At 64.5% G+C, this 17,616-nt stretch overlaps 2 protein-coding genes across 2 annotated transcripts in view; one reads left to right on the forward strand and one right to left on the reverse strand.

Moving 5' to 3' along the window:
* Nucleotides 1–346: 346 nt before the first annotated feature.
* FTSJ3 (FtsJ RNA 2'-O-methyltransferase 3) lies at nt 347–13,576 on the forward strand. Its single transcript, XM_067542871.1, has 21 exons — nt 347–492; nt 718–823; nt 1,630–1,676; nt 1,852–1,931; nt 2,329–2,428; nt 2,883–3,077; nt 3,170–3,285; nt 5,259–5,363; nt 5,598–5,698; nt 5,785–5,865; nt 6,020–6,169; nt 6,911–7,046; nt 7,315–7,520; nt 7,844–7,949; nt 8,304–8,394; nt 8,698–8,845; nt 9,011–9,087; nt 9,225–9,327; nt 9,642–9,825; nt 9,927–10,021; nt 10,566–13,576. The coding sequence occupies exons 1-21, from the start codon at nt 426–428 to the stop codon at nt 10,753–10,755; spliced, it is 2,484 nt and encodes an 827-aa protein (XP_067398972.1). The 5' UTR covers nt 347–425; the 3' UTR covers nt 10,756–13,576.
* Nucleotides 13,577–14,522: 946 nt separating this feature from the next.
* LOC137149372 (alpha-2-macroglobulin-like protein 1) overlaps nt 14,523–17,616 on the reverse strand; it is a 37,838-nt gene continuing 34,744 nt past the window's right edge. The window contains exons 32-36 of the mRNA XM_067542872.1: nt 17,290–17,380; nt 16,775–16,843; nt 16,345–16,447; nt 15,585–15,626; nt 14,523–14,916 (exon numbers count right to left, since the gene is read on the reverse strand). Coding sequence (XP_067398973.1) covers nt 14,888–14,916; nt 15,585–15,626; nt 16,345–16,447; nt 16,775–16,843; nt 17,290–17,380 — 334 coding nt within the window. The 3' untranslated portion in view covers nt 14,523–14,887. The remainder of the gene's footprint in view (nt 14,917–15,584; nt 15,627–16,344; nt 16,448–16,774; nt 16,844–17,289; nt 17,381–17,616) is intronic.

The following is a 17,616-nucleotide window of genomic DNA, read 5'->3' on the forward strand; positions in this document are numbered from 1 at the left end:
CAGGGGCCGCGTCTGCCCATTTCAAAGGCCACTTCCCGCCGTTCTCTGGTGTCGCTGCGGGGAGCTCGGTGCACCCAGAGCCGCCTCCTGCGGTGGACAGGCTGGGGCTGGGGGTTCCTGGGGGGCAGGGCGGGGGTGTGGGGCTCGGGTGGAGTCACGTGATCACGCCCGGGTTGGTCTGTAGCAGTCTGGCTTGCAGGGCAGCTGCGCAGGGTGTGTCGGGGGAGGGGTGCAGCCTCCCTTCCCCCCGCCCGGCGCTGTGCTGGGTCTGACCTGCTCCCGGAGCCGGTACCGGGTCGCGTTAGCTCTGGGTTAAACTCTGCTTGTTCTCTCTCCGCAGGAGGCGTGTCCGCTGCTGTCCGTGGCTGGTCGGAGCGGGCAGCCCCCGGCCCTGAGTGAGCGCACGGGCTCGTTCGCCCCCCGACATGGGCAAGAAGGGGAAAGTGGGGAAGAGCCGCCGGGACAAGTTCTACCACCTGGCCAAGGAGACGGGTGAGCGGGGGGCGAGTGTCGGGGTCTGCTGAGTTCTGGGGGCGTCTCTCCCGTGATGCGACTGGTCCCCGGTACCCACAGCCTGTCTCTGCCGTCGGCTGGGCCACAGCCTGGGCTGTGCTCCCCTTCCCGCTCCTTGTGTGTCTGGTCCCCCCACCCCTCCGCGGCGTGCAGAGCTGGGACTGACCAGACCCTCTGTAAAGCTTGGCCTCTCCCTTCCTGCAGGGTTTCGCTCGCGATCCTCCTTCAAGCTGATTCAGCTCAACCGGAAGTTCCAGTTCCTGCCGAAATCCCGCGCGCTGCTGGACTTGTGCGCAGCCCCTGGCGGCTGGTGAGTGTCCGGGGCCATGGCTGCCCTTGTCAGAACCCAGGGGAGGCGCCAGCCTGCAGCCCAAGGAGCAGGGGGGTGGCAGGTAGCCTTTGGGGCAGGAGTGTCCTGGATGGCTTGACATAGCTCCAGCCCGCTCGCTTGCACCCAGGCTCAGGCAGTTGCTCAGCTTCCCCCTGGTGCGGGGGCAGGAGCAGACCCTGTCCAATGCCTTCTGCCTTCCCCAGGGCTGGTGAATGCTTCGTGGCCACCGCAGGCTGCTGCGGGGGGTTGTCGCTGTCAGGCCAGAGCCCGGCGCAGCGTCTGTCAGGCCAGTGTGGGCTGAAGCCCCAGGGATGCTCCCCGCTCTAGCTCCTCCACAGGAGGCATCACACGTGTCCCCCCCCCCCTCCACAAAGTCAAGGGCAGAGGCTCCCCCCCCCCCCCCCCCGAGGCAGCACTCCTGCCCCCAGCTGAGGCAGTGTGGCCTGGGCGGGGGGGGGGGTGCTGTGTGTGAGGGGGAGGGGAGCTCCCACCAGGGCCAGCGACTGCAAGCTGGAACCCAGCCCCCACTGTGCCCTCTGCCCCTGCTGGTCAGCCTCTCTCTGGCCCGCCTGGTACAGGGGTGACCCCAAATGGCCGTATCCGGGGGCTGCTGTCAGGGGCGTCAGACAGGCCCCAGGAGTTGGCCGTGGAGCCCAGCACTGCCTGGGCTTCTCCCGTCAGTCAGTCCCGTGGATGCTTGGGGGGGAGCCCTGTGTGGGTCATTCGGGGGGGGGGGCTGGGAGCTGAGGCCTTACGCTGTCTCTGGCCCTTTCTCCTCTCCACAGGCTGCAGGTGGCTTCCAAGTTCATGCCGGTTTCCAGCCTCATTATTGGTGAGTGATGGGAGCCGGGACGGGGACAGGACAGGACGCCTGGGGGCTGGCTGGGAATGGGACACTGTCCCGGCTAATGGCTGGGGCAGGCGCCTCCCCCATGAGAATTGGGGGCTGGTGGGAGGGGTGTGGGAATCCGGCAGACACCGAGTCTCTCCCTCTCTCTCTCTCCTAGGGGTGGATTTGGTGCCCATTAAGCCCATCCCCAACGTGGTGACGCTGCAGGAAGACATCACCACAGAGAAATGTCACCAGGTAATTCCACCCCCCCCCCACCCCCCCAGCCTGCTGACTCCTTAGCGCGTCCCTGGTCTCAGCACTTTTTCGAGGGGGGGGGGGAGGGCATCATGTCCACCTGCCCTCCAGAGGCCTCTGTGGGGTTGTATTTCTATTCGCCCTCCACCCCCAGATTCCCTGCAGGGGAGTGGGTAGGACCTTTGGGGGTGGCTCAGCTGCTCGGCGCCTGGGACACGGTTCTGTGGGTCATGGGGTGCTGGTGGAGAGGCCCTGCTGTCCCTGGGGGAGGCTGGAGGGGGCAGGGCAGGCTCGCTGAGTGCCTTGTCCTCCCCCCTCACTCTGCTGCACGGGGTGTGAGGGGGGCTATCCTGGTGCGAGGGGTGCCCCAGGCTCACCATCGGCCCTCGCCCCATAGGCCCTGCGCAAGGAGCTGCAGACATGGAAGGTGGACGTGGTGCTGAATGACGGGGCCCCCAACGTGGGGGCCAGCTGGGTGCACGATGCGTACTCCCAAGGTACGTCGCTGCTCTCCTGGGGCTGAGGCACAGTTCCTGGGTCCAGCTCAGCAGTCCTGTGTCCCACGGCCCACGAGCCCAGTGCAGGACCAAAGGGGCCGGCGGGATCAGCCCAGTTACGACGGATCGGGACCCTCCGGCTGTAGCACGGCGCTCCAGGGCAGAGAACGGCAGGAGACCTGGGCCCCCTGGAGTCATGAGACGGAGACCCTGGGGGAGGGGAAGGAGCACGGCCCGCAGCACCGGGTGCGTCTGTGTGGGGTTGTCTCCTCCGCAGGCCCAGGGCTGAGTCTGACCCGCCCCCAGCCCTGCCCCACCGCTCCCCTCAGGTACCACGATGAATCGAGCTGGGTCCCTCTCCCCGGCCGTGCCCTGAGCTGTCCTGCCTGGAGCCCGAGAGGAGCAAAGGCTCATAGGCATTGGCTCCACACTGACTCCCCGTTCTCCGCTCCAGCCAACCTGACGCTCATGGCTCTGAAGCTGGCCTGTGAATTCCTCTCCAAGGGCGGCTGGTTCATCACCAAAGTCTTCCGCTCCCGCGATTACCAGCCCCTCCTGTGGATCTTCCAGCAGTTCTTCCGCAAGGTGCAGGCCACCAAGCCGCAGGCCTCCCGCAACGAGTCGGCCGAGATCTTCGTCGTCTGCCAGGGTGAGCTGGGGCTGGGGGTCGCTGGGCGGGAGGCGGTGGGGGTCGCTGGGCGCTGTCTCACACTTCTGATCCTTTCCTTTTCCCTCTCCCAGGATATCTGGCTCCAGATAAAATTGACGGCAAATTCTTTGACCCCAAATTTGCCTTCAAGGAAATTGAGGTTCAGGCAAAATCCGTGAGCGAGTTGGTGACCAAAAAGAAACCAAAGGTACAAATGAGCAGCTCGGGGGGGCTTGGCTGTGGGTGGGGGGGCCCTTTAGGGCAGGGAGAAAAGCCCCCAGGGTTGAGGAGAGGGTCCACAGCTCAGAGTCTGGCTGAGGGAAACTGTGGTGCTTGGGTCCTGCCGAGTGGAGCCTGCAGCTCACTCATCCCGTCTGGCTAGTAATAGACGTACGTGGCACTTCAGACACGCTAATTTCCCAAAGCTGAGAAAACTGTGAGTGAAATTGCCTGGGAGGAAAATGTAGACAGGGAAACGTGAATGAAAATTGGGAGCCCTTTCAAAAGGGTTTATTACATGGCCAAAAAGCCTGGATTCTACCATCAAGAAAGAACTTTGTCTAAAATCTTCACCGCTGAGCCTGGAAGGGAGCAAGTGGCAATTAGGCGTAAAGAAAAGCAATATATAACAATGTCTGAGCAATGGGAAAAGGGGAAATAGATAGCAACTGGTATAAATTAGAAGTTATGGATGGTAGGAAATTGATAAGGGAAGGTAAGATACCAGGGTAAAACGCTGGCTTACAGGGCGAGGGACAATAAAGAAATTAATGATGTTGGGAACAAAAGAGAAGTTTGCAATGGTCTGGGCCTGTTACTCGAGGTGGGGATGGTGACATTGGTGGTAATACAGAAAAGGCAGCAGTGTTTAATAACCATCTGTTCCGTGTGTGGCGAGAAGCGAGATGGTGATCTCATATTACAGGAGGGGGATGAAGTACTTTCCAGTCCATCAGTAACCAGGGTGGGTGTTAAAAATCACATACTAGGGATAAAAAGTTTAAATCAGCAGACGTCGGTAACTTGCACCAAAAAGTCCTAAAGAGCTGGCTGAGAAGATCTGTAGCCTCGTGATGTTAAGTAATGCCAATCAAGGTGGTTTTGGGGAGGGGGCGGAGTCTTGTCAAACAAACCTGATTTCATGCTTGGCTGGTTTGGTTTGATTGGTTTCTGTGCGGTACCGGCTCAGTGCAGCACCAGGATCTCATTAAAAGCATGAGCATTGCACAATGCCAGTGAAGCACACGGCAGGTGGGTTGAGGCCGGGCTAACTGGCAGATCTCAAAAGGCTTTTGTCAGTGGGGAGCCGCCATCAAAGGGGCGAGTTTCTCGTGGGGTTCCGCCGGGACTGGTGCTGGCCCTGACGTCATTCAACGTTTTCAGCAGCCTGAAAGTAAATATAAAACTTGCTGATAAATGTCGCAGATGACACAAAGGTTTGTGGAGTGAGAAATGATGATCGGGGCAGGGCAGGGACACAGAGCGCTCAGGATCGCTTGGCAATCTGGATCCATTCAAACAGTGTGTTTTAATACAGCCGAAAGCACGGTCAGATGTCTAGGCACCAGGAACGCAGGCCGTGCCTCTGACGGACTCTGGAAAGGATCGTGGTGGACAGGCAGCTGAGCTCCCAGTGCGATGCTGTGGCACAAAGGGCTGATGTGACCTGGGCTGGGTGAAAGGGGAGCAGCAGCAGGGGGTGGCGTTATCTTCTGGTGTCCACGTTTGGAAAGGAGGCTGGCGTATGGGGGGGGCGTGGAAAAGAGCCACAGAAACGTTTGAGGGCTGGAGAAGATGTCTGAGAGACGCGTGTCTGATCGCAGAGAGGTGACTTGATAACCAGCATTTGATCTTCGCTGGGAAAAAATACCGGCGGCTAAAGGGCTCGTTTAGGGTGAGAGGCAGAACGAAAACCCACGGCCGGGAGCTGAAGTCAGACACGTTCAAGTTAGAAAGGAGTCGCGAAGTGTTCCCAAAGCAGGCGATTAGCCACTGGAACAAACCGCCCAGGGAAGCGGGGGTCCCATCTCTTGGTGTCCGAGCCACACACAAGCGGTTGGGCTCGTGGGGGTGCGAGCGGGGGAACTGGCGTGGCCTGTGCTGGGCAGGTCAGACTAGCTGGTCTAATGGCCCCTTATGCCAGGACTCTACGGCTCTGACCCCTGTCGTCCCGTCTCGCAGGCAGAGGGATACGCAGAGGGTGACACGACGCTTTATCACCGCTTCACGCTGATGGATTTCCTCAAGGCCCCCAACCCCGTCGATTTCCTCTCCAAGGCCAATGAGGTGAGCGCCCTGGGCCCAGCGCGGCGTGGCCGGCCGCCGTGGGAGCAGAGCAGGGAGCGCACGCGGGCTGGGCTCGGATCCCCTGCTGGACGCCTGCAGTGCAGTTAGCAGCTTCCAGGGGCTTGCTGGGACCCACGGCCCTGACCCGGGGGTGGGGGCAGGGGCAGGATGGTGGGCGCTGCTGGGCCTCAGGAAGGAGGCAGCTGCAGCCCTTCCCCTTTGGTTCCCGTGCAGATCACGCTGGGGGATGGTGAGCTGGAGCAGCACGGCGCCACCACCGAGGAGCTGCGCCAGTGCTGCCGGGACATCCGTGTGCTGGGCCGCAAGGAGCTCAGGTACGGGGCAGCCTGCGGCTGGGCCTTGGGCGTCCTGCCTCGCCCGGCCGGAGCGGCTGGTTCTAACTCGCTGCCTCTCTGCTCAGGGCCCTGCTGAACTGGAGGAGACAGCTGCGTCGCTTCGCGGCCAGGAGGCTGAAGGAGCAAGCCAAGGAGCTGGACATCAGGTGGGAGGAGGGAGCCTGCGTGTGCCCCTCCGCACGCACCGCTCGGCGCCCGGAGCTGGATGCCTAGTCCCCCCCAGCTGGGGCACCAGGACGCTGGAGCCTGGCCTGGGGGGGGGAGGCAGGGCCAAGCTGAGTAACTCCTGTCTTCCGGCAGCCTGAGCTCTGGCGAGGAGGAGGAGGAGGGCGGCGTGGAGCAGGCCAGGAAGTCACTGCCAGCAGCGGGGCAGGGCAGCGCGGAGGAGGAGGAGGAGCTGGAGCTGAGGCTGGCGGAGGTGAAGGCAGAGGAGGTGGCTGAGCTGAAGAGGTGAGTCGTGTCCCCCCCCCGGCGTGGCTGGGGGCTGAGCCAGGGCGTGACAGGCTCCCACACGGGCTGGACCGAGATGGGGCGCGGGCAGGTCTGTGTTGTGGGTTTGGCCAGGAGCTTTGGCTGGGGGGATCTGGGCACCCGGGGGTGGGGGGAGCTCAGTGCCGTGAGCTCCTGCCACACTGCAGGCTGGAGATGTGCCTGTCGCCAGCTGGGCGGGGCTGCCCCGTGCCCACGAGTTGCAGGGGGCTGCCCTGTGCCCCACGAGCTCCGTAAGGCCTGGTGCTCCGAGGCGAGGGAAGCCGAGGCCCTGAGCAGTCTGCGGCAGAGCTGGGAACCCAGGAGTCCTGCCAGCCAGGCCTTCTCTGACACCCCCCGTGAACCCCAGCTCCGTGTGTTCCCAGCAGCAGCTGGAGCTCGTTGCCTGGTGGCAGCTGTGCCACCCCTCGGGCTCCCCAGGCTCTGCCCCGCAGTCGGGCGGGCAGTGCTGCTGATGCCCTCGGGGGGGGGGGGGCACGGTGCCGCTTCCCGCATGGCCACGCAGCACGGCTCTGCACTGCATGGGGAGCCACGGGCCCAGAACCCCAGCACGGGGGTCTCCAACCAGGGGGCAGGACAGGCCTGCTGGGGGGCAGGCTCTAGGGCAGCAGAGCTCCCCTCCCAGCGACGGCTCGCGGAGGGGCCGGCAGCCATGGGGCGCTGGCTGCAGCGTGACACCCCCTCTGGGCGGGGCCCCCCCAGGAAGAAGAAGAAGATCCTGAAGGAGCAGCGGAAGCAGCGCAAGCGCGTCGAGCTGAAGATGGACCTGCCCGGCGTCTCCATCGCCGACGAGGGCGAGACCGGCATGTTCTCCCTCAAAACCATCGGCAAGAGCCGGGTGAGGCTCCCGCCGGCGGGATGGGCAGAGTGGGGGCGTTGGCGGGTGTGTGGACAGGGCTGGGGCAGGGGTGGGGGGAGGTGTTGGTGGGACTGGGACACTGGGGAAGCTACAGGGATGTGAGCAGAGCTGGGAGGGGCTGGGGGCACTACGGGGTGTTGGTGGGACCAGCCCAGGGCCGTGGCTGGCCAAAGGGGGGAGGAAATGGAAGCGGGACGATCTGATTTCCGTGGGGCTCGACTCCTGACGCTCGCTCCCTGGCCTCCAGCTGCTGGACGAGGTGGCCAGGGGGGACATGGCGTCTGCCGATCTCTTCGCGGAGGCGCCGCCCGGGGAGGACGACGTGGCCCTCTCGGACCAGGACGACGCGGACGACGTGTCTCTGGCCAGCGACCTGGGCTCGGACGAGCTGGCCGATGTCGAGGAGCGGCAGGGGCGGCTGGAGGAGGCCAGGCGGGGACGGGGCCCCAAGAGGTCAGAGCTGCTGTGGGGTGGGGCCGCTTACCCGCTTGCCGCGGGGCTGGAGGGCAGGCGGGGGATCCTGGCACCTGCAGTAAATTCCCCAGGTTGGAGCAGCCTGAGGGTCCGCTTGGCCAGGAGGGGTGGTGGGCAAACCAGGGCCTGGTCTCCCAGCCGGGGCAGTAACCAGCCTGCCTGGCCCTTCCCCTCGCTGCACCGCTGCCCAGCCGGCAGGAACTGCCTGCAGTGCGAGGCTCTGCCCCATTTCCCAGGGGTGGTAGCCGCGTGGGCAGCCCTGGCTGTGGCCCCGGTGCTGAGCCGGCCTGGCTGTGTTGCAGAGTGACCTTCCAGCAACCGGAGGAGGGGGAGGAGAATCCCCTGCTGGTGCCCCTGGAGGAGAAATCGGTGCTGGAAGAGAGGCAGACCAGCCTGTGGTTTGGGAAGGTGAGTGCCTGCGCTGGCCCGTGGGCCCCTGCCCCGGTGCGGTGTCCTCAGCCCCCAACCTGTCCTGGCTGGACCTGGGTCTGTGCTGCTCTGGCCGGTCGCCCTCTGGCGGCAGCACCAAGCAGGTGCCGTGGTGCTAATGGCTGGCGGGAGAGTCCTGAGCTCCCCGAGGGAGGCCGGGCTGGGGCAGGGGAGTCACGGGGCCTGCCCTCTCCCTTGGGCTGCAGGGGGTGTGGGGAGGGCAGTGAGAACAGCCCGTGCACAAGGGTCTGCGTCTGAGCCTCAAACATCCACTCGCCTCCTGGCCCCGCGTGTCTGCCGCTGCCCCTGTGACCGGCTGCTCCCCCTTCCCAGGAGGCTTTCGCCAGCATTGAGGAAGACGCAGATGAGGCCCTGGAGATCAGCCAGGCGCAGGCGCTGTCCGAGAGGAAGGAGCCGCTGCCAGGTGAAGGGGGGGTGGCTGCATCGTGGTGTGTGGGGCCCGCTGCCCGAGGTAGCGCCCTTGGAGCCAAGCCTGAGAGGGAGCTGGGCCCGGTCTGCTCTCGGCACCCACTGGTGCAATGAGCTTGACCATGGCTCAGCCTCCCCCGGGGAAGGGGCCCAGCCAAGCGGGGCAGGCGGCAGGGCTGTCCATCCAGCCCATGTCACTGGGGCCCACGGGAAGCAGGAGCCCCCCACCCCAGGACGCCCCTCCCAGCCATGAGCTCCCTTGGGCCCCCGTCACTCACTGGCTTCTCGTCACTCCCAGGGAAGGCGAAGGCGAAGGGGCCGAAGAAGCTGCCCCCGGCCCAGGAGGGAGCCGCAGCGGAGGCGGGGCCCAGGGCGGCTGTGGGGGCTGCCCAGGGCGGGGGGGGCAGCGAGGAGAGCGATGCTGACAGCAGCAGCGACGAGGAGAGGTGAGGAGCAAATGGGGGTCGCTGGCCTGCCCTGGGGGATGGGCTGTAGCAGAGGCCCCAGCCCCCCAGACTCTGCACAGTCAGACGGATGAGCTGGGGGGCTGCCCCATTGCCCTCCGCTTGGGGGCGCCGTGTGGGCAGCAGGCACAACTCCTCTCTCCCCAGGGAGATGTCGCCCAAGGGAAGGAAGCGGGCGCCGGCCGAGCCAGGCGACTTCGAGGTGGTGCCCATCGAGGAGCCAGGTGAGCCGGGGCAGGGGTACCCTGCTGGGGGCTGCACGGGTCCAGCGGGGGGGGGGGGGGGGGGGTTAACTGGCTGTGGAGATGCTGGGTGGGGGGAGTGTAACAGCCTGAGCCCTAACTGCCCTGCCCCCCCCCAGCGAAGAGAGCCCGTCTCCTGGATGCGGAGGGACTCGCGCTCGGCTCCATCATCGCCGCCAGCAGGAAGGCCAAACGGGACCTGATCGACGACTCCTTCAGCAGGTACCGGGGGCGGATGCTGTGACGGGGAGGGGGGGACGGGGATGGCCGGCTCCCCCAGGTGCCAGCTCCCCCTGGGCGGGCACTGTAGGAGGGGTTGTGTGTGGGGGGGGTTGGGGGATGACCAGCTCCCCCCAGGCGCTGGTCATTTGACCCCTTCTCTCTGGGCCCTGGGGGGTGAGCTGTCTGCCAGTCACTTCCTGAGCTGGTGGGGTCTCTGTCCATTAGCCCCGAGGCAGGGGGACGTGCGGGAAGAGGGGCTGCCCCTCTGCCTATCCCTCGCTCCCACCCTCACCTATCGGGCGCCCCTCCCCCAGGTACACCTTTAATGAGGAGGAGGGGGAGCTGCCCGACTGGTTCCAGCAGGAGGAAGGGCAGCACCGCCGGAAGCAGCTGCCCGTGGACCGGCAGACGGTGGAGGAGTACCGGCAGCGCTGGCGCCAGATCAACGCCCGCCCCATCAAGAAGGTGGCGGAGGCCAAGGCCCGGAAGAAGCGGCGGGTAAGTGAGCTGCACGGCCGGTGTCCCTGGGAGGGGTGGTGCCTTCCTCTGCCCTCTGCCCTGGCGCCCCAGCCCCACCTCACCTCTCCCGTCTCCCCCAGATGCTGAAGAAGATGGAGCAGATGAAGAAGAAGGCGGAGGCCGTGGTGAGCACGGTGGATATTTCGGAGCGTGAGAAGGTGGCCCAGCTGCGCAGGTGAGTTACCGCGTCGGGATCCCTGTCGCGGGCAGGGGGCGGCTTGTTCTGGGATCTCTCAGAGCAACAGAAGCTGTGCCAGGTGGGCGCACGGGCCCTAGCGTGGCATGGGGCTGGGCAGGCTCCCAGAGCTGCGTTGTGCAGCTCCTGGGGGGCCATTTCTAGAACAAGGCCCCTGCTGCTTGGGGCACCAGTGCTGGGCAGGGGCATGGAGCCAGGGCGCAGGGGCAGAGCGGGTGGTTCTGAGTGGGGTTGTGTAGCCAGTGACCTGGGAGGTGGGGGGCTGGCTAGAGAAGGGCTCAAGGGGCAGCTGAGAACAAAGACGGGGTGGGGGCAGGGGGCAGAAAGGAGGGGGATGCTGAGGCTGCGGTGGGGAGGAGGGCAGCTCCCGGGGCTGGGGAGATGGGGGCTCAGCCCAGGGCTGTCTGCACCCCCGGCAGCGGGTGGAATCCAGGCCTGGGAGGTGCCCCCAGGTTGGATCAGATTCCCACGTGGCAGGCAGGCCAGGTCTCTGCGCTAACCCTGCTCCCCTCCCCTCTGGCAGCATCTACAAGAAAGCCGGCCTGGGGAAGGAGAAGCGGGAGGTCACGTACCTGGTGGCCAAGAAGGGGGTAGGCCGGCGCGTGCGGCGCCCCGCGGGGGTCAAGGGACACTTCAAGGTGGTGGACGGCCGCATGAAGAAGGACGTCAGGGCTCGGAAAGGCAAAGAGCAGACGAAACGGCGCCGCAAGTGAGGGCTCGGCCCCAGGGCTGGGCATGGCTGGGGCCCGGCGCCGGGTCGGGGTGGCCGGACAGCCTGTGTGCCAGCCCCGGCCCGACTCGCCAGGAGACTCTGGACAAGCCCTGGCTAGACGGGAGGGAGAGACACTCTGGCTCAGCGGCAGTGGAGCCGCTTCCTGCCCTCAACCTCAGGGGAACCAGCTACACCAGCCTCAGCTCCATGGAGTTTGCCACCGCGCTTGCCAGGCGCCCGGCCCCTGGTTAGCCCTGTTCAGGTGGCCTCGGTGTTGACACACAGCTGTCAGTTCTAGGCGGAGAATCCACGTCTACCCTCCCACCGCACCCCACGGCGCACGTGTCCTGGCCCCCAGCCGGAGACAGGGCCGCAGCTGGCGCTGGTGGCTTTGACTGTGTTGCTCTCACCCTGGCGTCCTTGCAGCCCAGGGCCCAGCCAGTCACAGGGGCTCCTGGCTTCCCGCTTTGCTTGTCGCCTGAGTGGTGCGCGGGGTGGCGGGTCTCTGGGAAAGCAGCAGCTAAAGCCGGCCAGGGGGAGGTAACTCCACGTCTTTGTCTGGTCTGACGGCGTGGGAAGCTGCTCTCCTGGTTTGCTCTGAAATTAAACCCTGTTCTCTGGGCCTGTTGCTCTGTCTTCCCACAGCTGTGCTAGCCTGCCTCATGCGGGCAGGGGCCCTGACCCTTCTCTTAGCTCTGGGCCTGGGCTTCTCTTCCGGCCCCCTGGCTGGCAGTAGCTCTCCTAGCTCCCTGAAGCAGCTGCCAGCACCTTGGCATCAGATGGGCCAGCTCCCCACTGAGCTGTGCCCTACACCTTTGAGGCCCTGGGTAACGAACTGTCGGGGGCTCCTCCCCGCCCTGCCCCGGCTCGAGGGAGCTGAGCTGGTGCCTCCAGAGAAAGGCCTCGACTGCATAGCCGCACCCTGAGTTGTGACCTCTGTTGTCCAGTGGGGTGCTGACTGCTGGGATTGGGGGGCCTGGGACAGAGGCCAAAACCCGGGGTCTGTCCTGCACTGGGACTGGGCCTGTTGCCAAGAGTGGCGGGCAGGGAAAAGGTCTGTTCCTCCTGCTCCAGGCAGAGGCAGCCGGGTTGAGTTGCGGGCCAGGCAGGGCCAATGTTCCTGGGCTATTTTGGTCCCCGTCACTGAAATGACTCGGCTTCGTTATCTCCTCCTGGTACCAACGGAGTGAGAAGTGCCTTGTCCTAAAACGCTGCCTTCCTCCGTGCCCAGCTCCTGGCCCGTCAGTGTTTGCTCTGGGAGGTTGGGGCGTATCTCACCTGCCCACGGATGTCAGGACAAGGTGTGAGCAGCTGGGGCTCTTTCTCTAGCATGGATCACGTGTATGTGTTAGTCGTGGACTTTCCTGGGGAAGGAGCCGGGGGGACCCTGCTCGGCTCTGAAATGTGACACGGCTCAGGCGACTGCAGCTCTTGGGGAGCGACCTGCTGCCCCAGGATCTTAAATAGGTGTGAAAACGGTGGCACCGGCAGTCTTAGACCTGGCATTTCCTAAGCACTTGACTGCAACTAACGGGTTTAACATGGCTCCACACCGGTCAGCAGCAGCGTTGGAGCTGCCCAGGCCTGTCACGCCAGCCAGCCGAGGAGCTGATAGCAGTAGAAAGCTGTTCTCCATGTAGACCACTCGCTAGATGGGGAGAAATGAGCCTTCCCAGCCTCTGCCAGTGAGTTTCACAGCTGTTTGCCCATGGTGGTGGAATAGGGAGCTGGAGAGACATCTGGCTTCCATTCCAGGTCCTGGAGGGGAGTGTTCTCTAGTGGTTATACCTTTGTCCCCTGCTGCTTCTCCCCACCCTCTGACTTCTGCCACCACTTGTCCTGATTCCTTCCTCACTTCTGCATCGTGGCCCCACTCAGGAGCGCTGAGATCACAGCTGATGCACACTTCCTGCTCTGTGGGGCAGGAGCCAAGCACCTATGGTCTCTGGGGGCTGGAAGGAAAAGCCCTGCTCCACTGTCACGCTGGGGGGGTCGGTGAGCACAGTCCGCTCGCAGCTCTTGGTGCTGCCCGTGCTTGGTGTGGGTGGGATCTTCGGGGAACTTAGCTGTAAAACTGACGTCTCAACGGGGCATGTGCCAGCTGAAATCTTTTGAGAACTGGGTCAAATTTTACATGGGCATCGAAGTCCCTGCTCCAAAGCCAGAGCTCCACAAAACACCGGCAGGAATATTTAACGTGGGCAAATCCCTGTGTTTTCCCCGCTCTAGTTTTCAGAAATAGCTGAACCCTTTTCAATGACGCTTACTGGACTCCCCCCCCCCCCTGTCATTAGCTGTGCGGTAGGCGCCTGGCATGGACACCAGTTAATCTGGCAAAGTTACAACCCGTGCAAGCAGGGCTTATCCTGGGATCTGCCCGGCTCCCAGCGCCAGGGGGTGCGACCAGCCCTGCCTCTAACACGTGCTGTGCAAAACGTTTCTCGGGCAGCGAGCCGAGCCAGTGCATGTTCCTGGGATAAACCGGGGGCCTTGGCTCCTGCTCTTCTGCTGTTGAGCTAAAGTCTGAGCAGCGGCACCGGCCCCGGCCCAGCCCTTTTGTAGCGAATGTGCTGGGCTGCACCTGTGTGCAGTGGGGGAGGCAGCTGTGCCAAAGAGCAGACGGGTGCTGGCTGCGAGCTGGTGCTGGGGTCTCCCTCGGCCCCCAGCCGGCCCCCGTTGCTGATTGCATCCTGTTGGTCATAGTCCTGGGCCCCCTTGATCAGGGCTCCCCAGGCCTGGTTCCCTTGTACGCCTGGCCCGAGCTCCATGGGCGCAGCTCTAAGGCAAGCTGCATTTCCTCAGTCCTTGACGGCAGCCAATGGTTGAGTTGTGGAGGTTAAGGCAGGAAGCTAGTCTACAGCTCAGCACACACCACCCAGCTCCACACCCAGCCAGCCTGGAATGAGCCCACTGCCGTCCTCAGCAGAGAAGACTGCGGTGTAGCACAGACTAAGGCGCCGCGGTGCCACCACTACCCGAGGCCCCTGCAGCAGCAGGGCATTTAGGCCAGGTCTGCACCGCCAGCGCTGAGGCTGCCCCCGGCTGCCGGAAGGGAGCTCTCCCATTGGCATACCAAACCCACCTCTATGCGGGGGGGAGGGGGGAGGATGTGGGGCTGGACGCCCGAGTGCTTGTGCCAGCGTAATTTCTGCTGCTCACATGTTGTTCACACCCCTGAGTGACATAAATGATGCCGGCATAAGCTGTAGTGTAGCCATAGCCTCCATGAGATGGGCCCAGCCGATCCTCACCAGAGAGTTGTGTTCGAAGCATCAGTCCAAGGTGGAAAAAATCCCTGAGGTTGGGCTTGACGTGAGGAAAACGGGCTGCCTAGAACTAGCGGAGGGGGGGCCTCGCTTGCCCAGGGCCACTGACAGCCTGTGATCGTGGCTGTGTGTCGTCCTCCCCTCCCCGGCTCAGCCTTGTCCCAGGGAGGGCTGAGTGCAGGAAGCTGCCTTGAGCACCCAGCTGGCAGGGCCTTCCCTGGGGCCTCTCAGTAACAAATACAACTTCTGCACCAAGGGGGGGCAGCTGCCCCACGGTGGGTGGGCCGTGCACCCTCCAGCAGGCCCGCCAGAGCAGCTGGCCTCAGGATGTGAGCGCAGGTTGCATTCGTGGCCCCAGCTGAGGCCTGTAACGTAAAATGCCGACCTAGTGCGTCAGCCCCCATGGAGCAAGCGCAGCATGTCAGGATCCTCCCCTGCCCCCGGCTCCGCGCCAGCCGCAACCCCCCCCCCCCCCCCCCCCCCCAATGGACTTCAGGGCGGACAGAGGAAGATGCTGGATCGGCCTGCTCTAAGGCCCCACAGGGGCAGGGAGCAGGGCTGTTAATTGTGCCCCTCACAATCAACCCGTTTCACACTCACCAGCCCCCTTTCCCCCATAGCCTGGGGCAGAGTCACAGCAAGAAAGCAGCCTGGCAGAGGTTTCAGGTAGCAGCAGTTGTAATGTGCCAGGAGGGGCAGGGATGTTTCAGAGCAAATGGAGCCCCAGGGGCTGGAGCCGGCACTAAGAGTCGGTCTCAGCCGTTGGAGCCGCCTTCTTGCCCAGGGGCTGAGACAGCCGGGCCGGGGAGCAGCAGCCGCTGAGAAGAAACGATCCGTGTCCCCGAGCTGGGGGGCAGGAGACGGGCTTCAGCGGGAATTTCCCTCCGTGTCGGGGGCTTGAAACAAACACAAACATCCCCTGAGCCAGGGCTCAAAACCTGCCCCCCCCGGCAGCCTCCCCTAACCATACCCCCACCCCCAGACTTCACCCAACCCCCCTCAACCGGCCTCCCCCCCCACACACACACACCCCCATGGTCCTCAAGACAAAGTCCCTTGTGCCCCACCGAGCCCCTCCCCCCACGTGGTAAAGGAGGGGGTTCCTTTGTGCCCAGGGCACCCAGCCCTGTGTCAGTGCTGCTGGGTGCTAGTGAGGGGACTGGCGTGGCTCACGCGGCTCTGGCGGATTGGCCCTGAAGCCACATGCTCATTCGCTGACTCTTCTGACGCACACGTCGTAAACAAGGTCTCCCCCAGCCCTGGCCAAGCCCCATGGGCTCCTCCAATCCCAGGGTGGGGATGGGGAGGGCTGCTCCCCACAGCATAGCCTGGCCGCTCGCCAGCCTGGAGTCCTGGGTCCCACAGCGCTCTGGGCCAGGCGGATCCCTGGCGGTGCTCACTTGCGGGGCCTGTCACACTCAGCCCCATCACCGGGCGCTCGGTGGCCATGGCCTGGATAGCGAAAGGGCGCGGCTCCGCTGACAATGCAGCATTAGAGTTTGGGGGACCCCCCCGACGCCCCAGAGCCGTTAGACCAGGGAGAGGGCGGGTGCATCACACCTACCTGAGCTGCAGGGGGCACTGTACTCAGCCTCCGTGTGCTCACCTGCAACAAGCAGGGACGTCAGGTGCACCAGGAACGTAATGAATGCGGGAGAGACCCGGTGGGCAACCCCGAGCCCGCACGGGCAGCGTCTCTTACCCCAGCCCCAGGGGATCCCTCCTGTAGGTCTGAATCCCTAGAAGGGGGGGGGGTAGGGGAGTCACCCCCCAGCTGCCTGAGTAAGGCTGTGAACTCCCACACACTCCCCATCTCCAGGGCAGCCAGACAGCCTCTGTCACGCACCCTGTGTTGCCCTCAACGTGCCCATGGACTCTGTCCTGCCCATGCCTGGGCCCAGCACAAAGGATTCTGGGGTGGGGTGGGGGACGACGGGACGACTGAGAAGCCAAATAGCAGGGTAAATGTGTGGGGGCCCTGGAGGGGGCGGGACACGCCTGTACTAGCTGTTCCTGCTGGGTCGGCCCCAGTTACACCTGCCCCATGGCTCGCACTAGCCTGACACCTTCCTGTCGCGCCCATCCCATAGATCGAAGCCGGGAACACGCCTCCCGCAGGGGTGTCCTGCTTCATACCCGCCGGCCCAGGGCTGTTCACCTGCCACGTCTGCCCAGAGCCCAGCTCAGGCCCCAGCCGAGGTGATAGATCAGCCATGGACAGGGATCATTGCGATCCAGGGGACAGTTCACTAACTCTGCACCTTAACCGCCACGGGGGCCCACGGACGTGGTCGGAGCAGAGGCGGAGGCAGGGCAGGACTCACCCGTCTCGTAGTAATCGTACAGCCTCACGCTGGCTGCTCTGAGATTCTTCACCGGGAAATCCTGCTCCACGGAGAAGGTGAAACTCGCCGCCTCCTTCGTCAGCTACCGAGAGAGCGACACAGCGAGCGCCAGGGCTGAAGGTGTGCGTGGGCAGCTAGAACCCCTCCTCCCGTGGCTCGGACTGGCCCAGCCCTCTCCCCTCTGCCCCTGCGGCCTGGAGCAGAGTGAAAATGTTCCCCCCCAGCCCTGTTCTACCCACCCCTGAAACGTGACCCCCTTCCTCACACGCAGGGCCCAGCTCCACCCCTGAGCTCCCCATCGCTCTGTTCAGGCCCCCCCCCGGGGTTTGGCTGAGTCTGGTCCCATCGCCCCGTCCTTTGCCGTCTGCGCTCACACCGGGCCCCCAGACCCCCAGCTGCCCGCACGCACCTGGTCCAGATACAGCGTCACCTGGTCGTTCTGCACCTCCAGCCTCTTCACCAAACGCTGCTTCTCCAGCTAGGGGCAGGGGGAGGAAACAGCTGAGCCTGGGACTGCGGGGCTGGGGCCAGAGTCACTGCTCTGCTGGGGGCTGGGACATGGGGCACCAAACGCCCCCCCGTGGCCAAGGAGACTGGCTGCCACCCCTGCTACCCACATGTCAGTCACACCTGATCATGGGGTGTCCCCAGTCTTGGGGCCCGACTCTAGACACAGACGTGGGGGAGCGAAGCAGGGGCCCGACCTGCTCATGACGGGATGGGGACCAAGGGCTGCCCAGTGCCCTGCTGCAGCGCTAGGGGTGCTGTGCTGTGCTCAGGGGGCAGGCTTTGTAGGATGCTCCCCCCGGGGCTCAGAGCTGCAATCGGTGTTTTCCTGGGCTCTGGGCTCTCCCCCAGTGGATCAGGGCCCTGGTTTCATGCTGTTTGACTGACGCGGCCCGTTCTCCTCCATGGGAAGCTCACCTGCCGCAGGGAGCCCTTGTCGGGGCTGTAGCCGGACGGCAGCTTGGCCTCGATGATGGCCATGTTGGTGGCTGAGCGCTGCCCGCTGTACCTGCAACAGGAGCCATGCGCTCTGCTCAGGGATTGCCCTGGACACAGAGCCCAGGGAGGACGGTGGGGGAAGGGAGCCCTCCCGTCTCCTCGGCCCTGCAGGTGTCTCTGATGCCCTCTGCCTGCTCTGGGCTGTGACCCCCGCTAGCCCCGACCAGCACAGAGCTCCCCAGAAAAGGGACACCGGCCCCAGAGCTCCTTGGGAGCGACTGTCTGTTCTAGATCAGCCCTAGGACC

Source organism: Emydura macquarii, unplaced genomic scaffold (assembly GCF_026122565.2).
Source record: "Emydura macquarii macquarii isolate MOO-44397 ecotype Brisbane River unplaced genomic scaffold, CSIRO-AGI_Emac_v2 contig_737, whole genome shotgun sequence".
NCBI lineage: Eukaryota > Metazoa > Chordata > Testudines > Chelidae > Emydura > Emydura macquarii.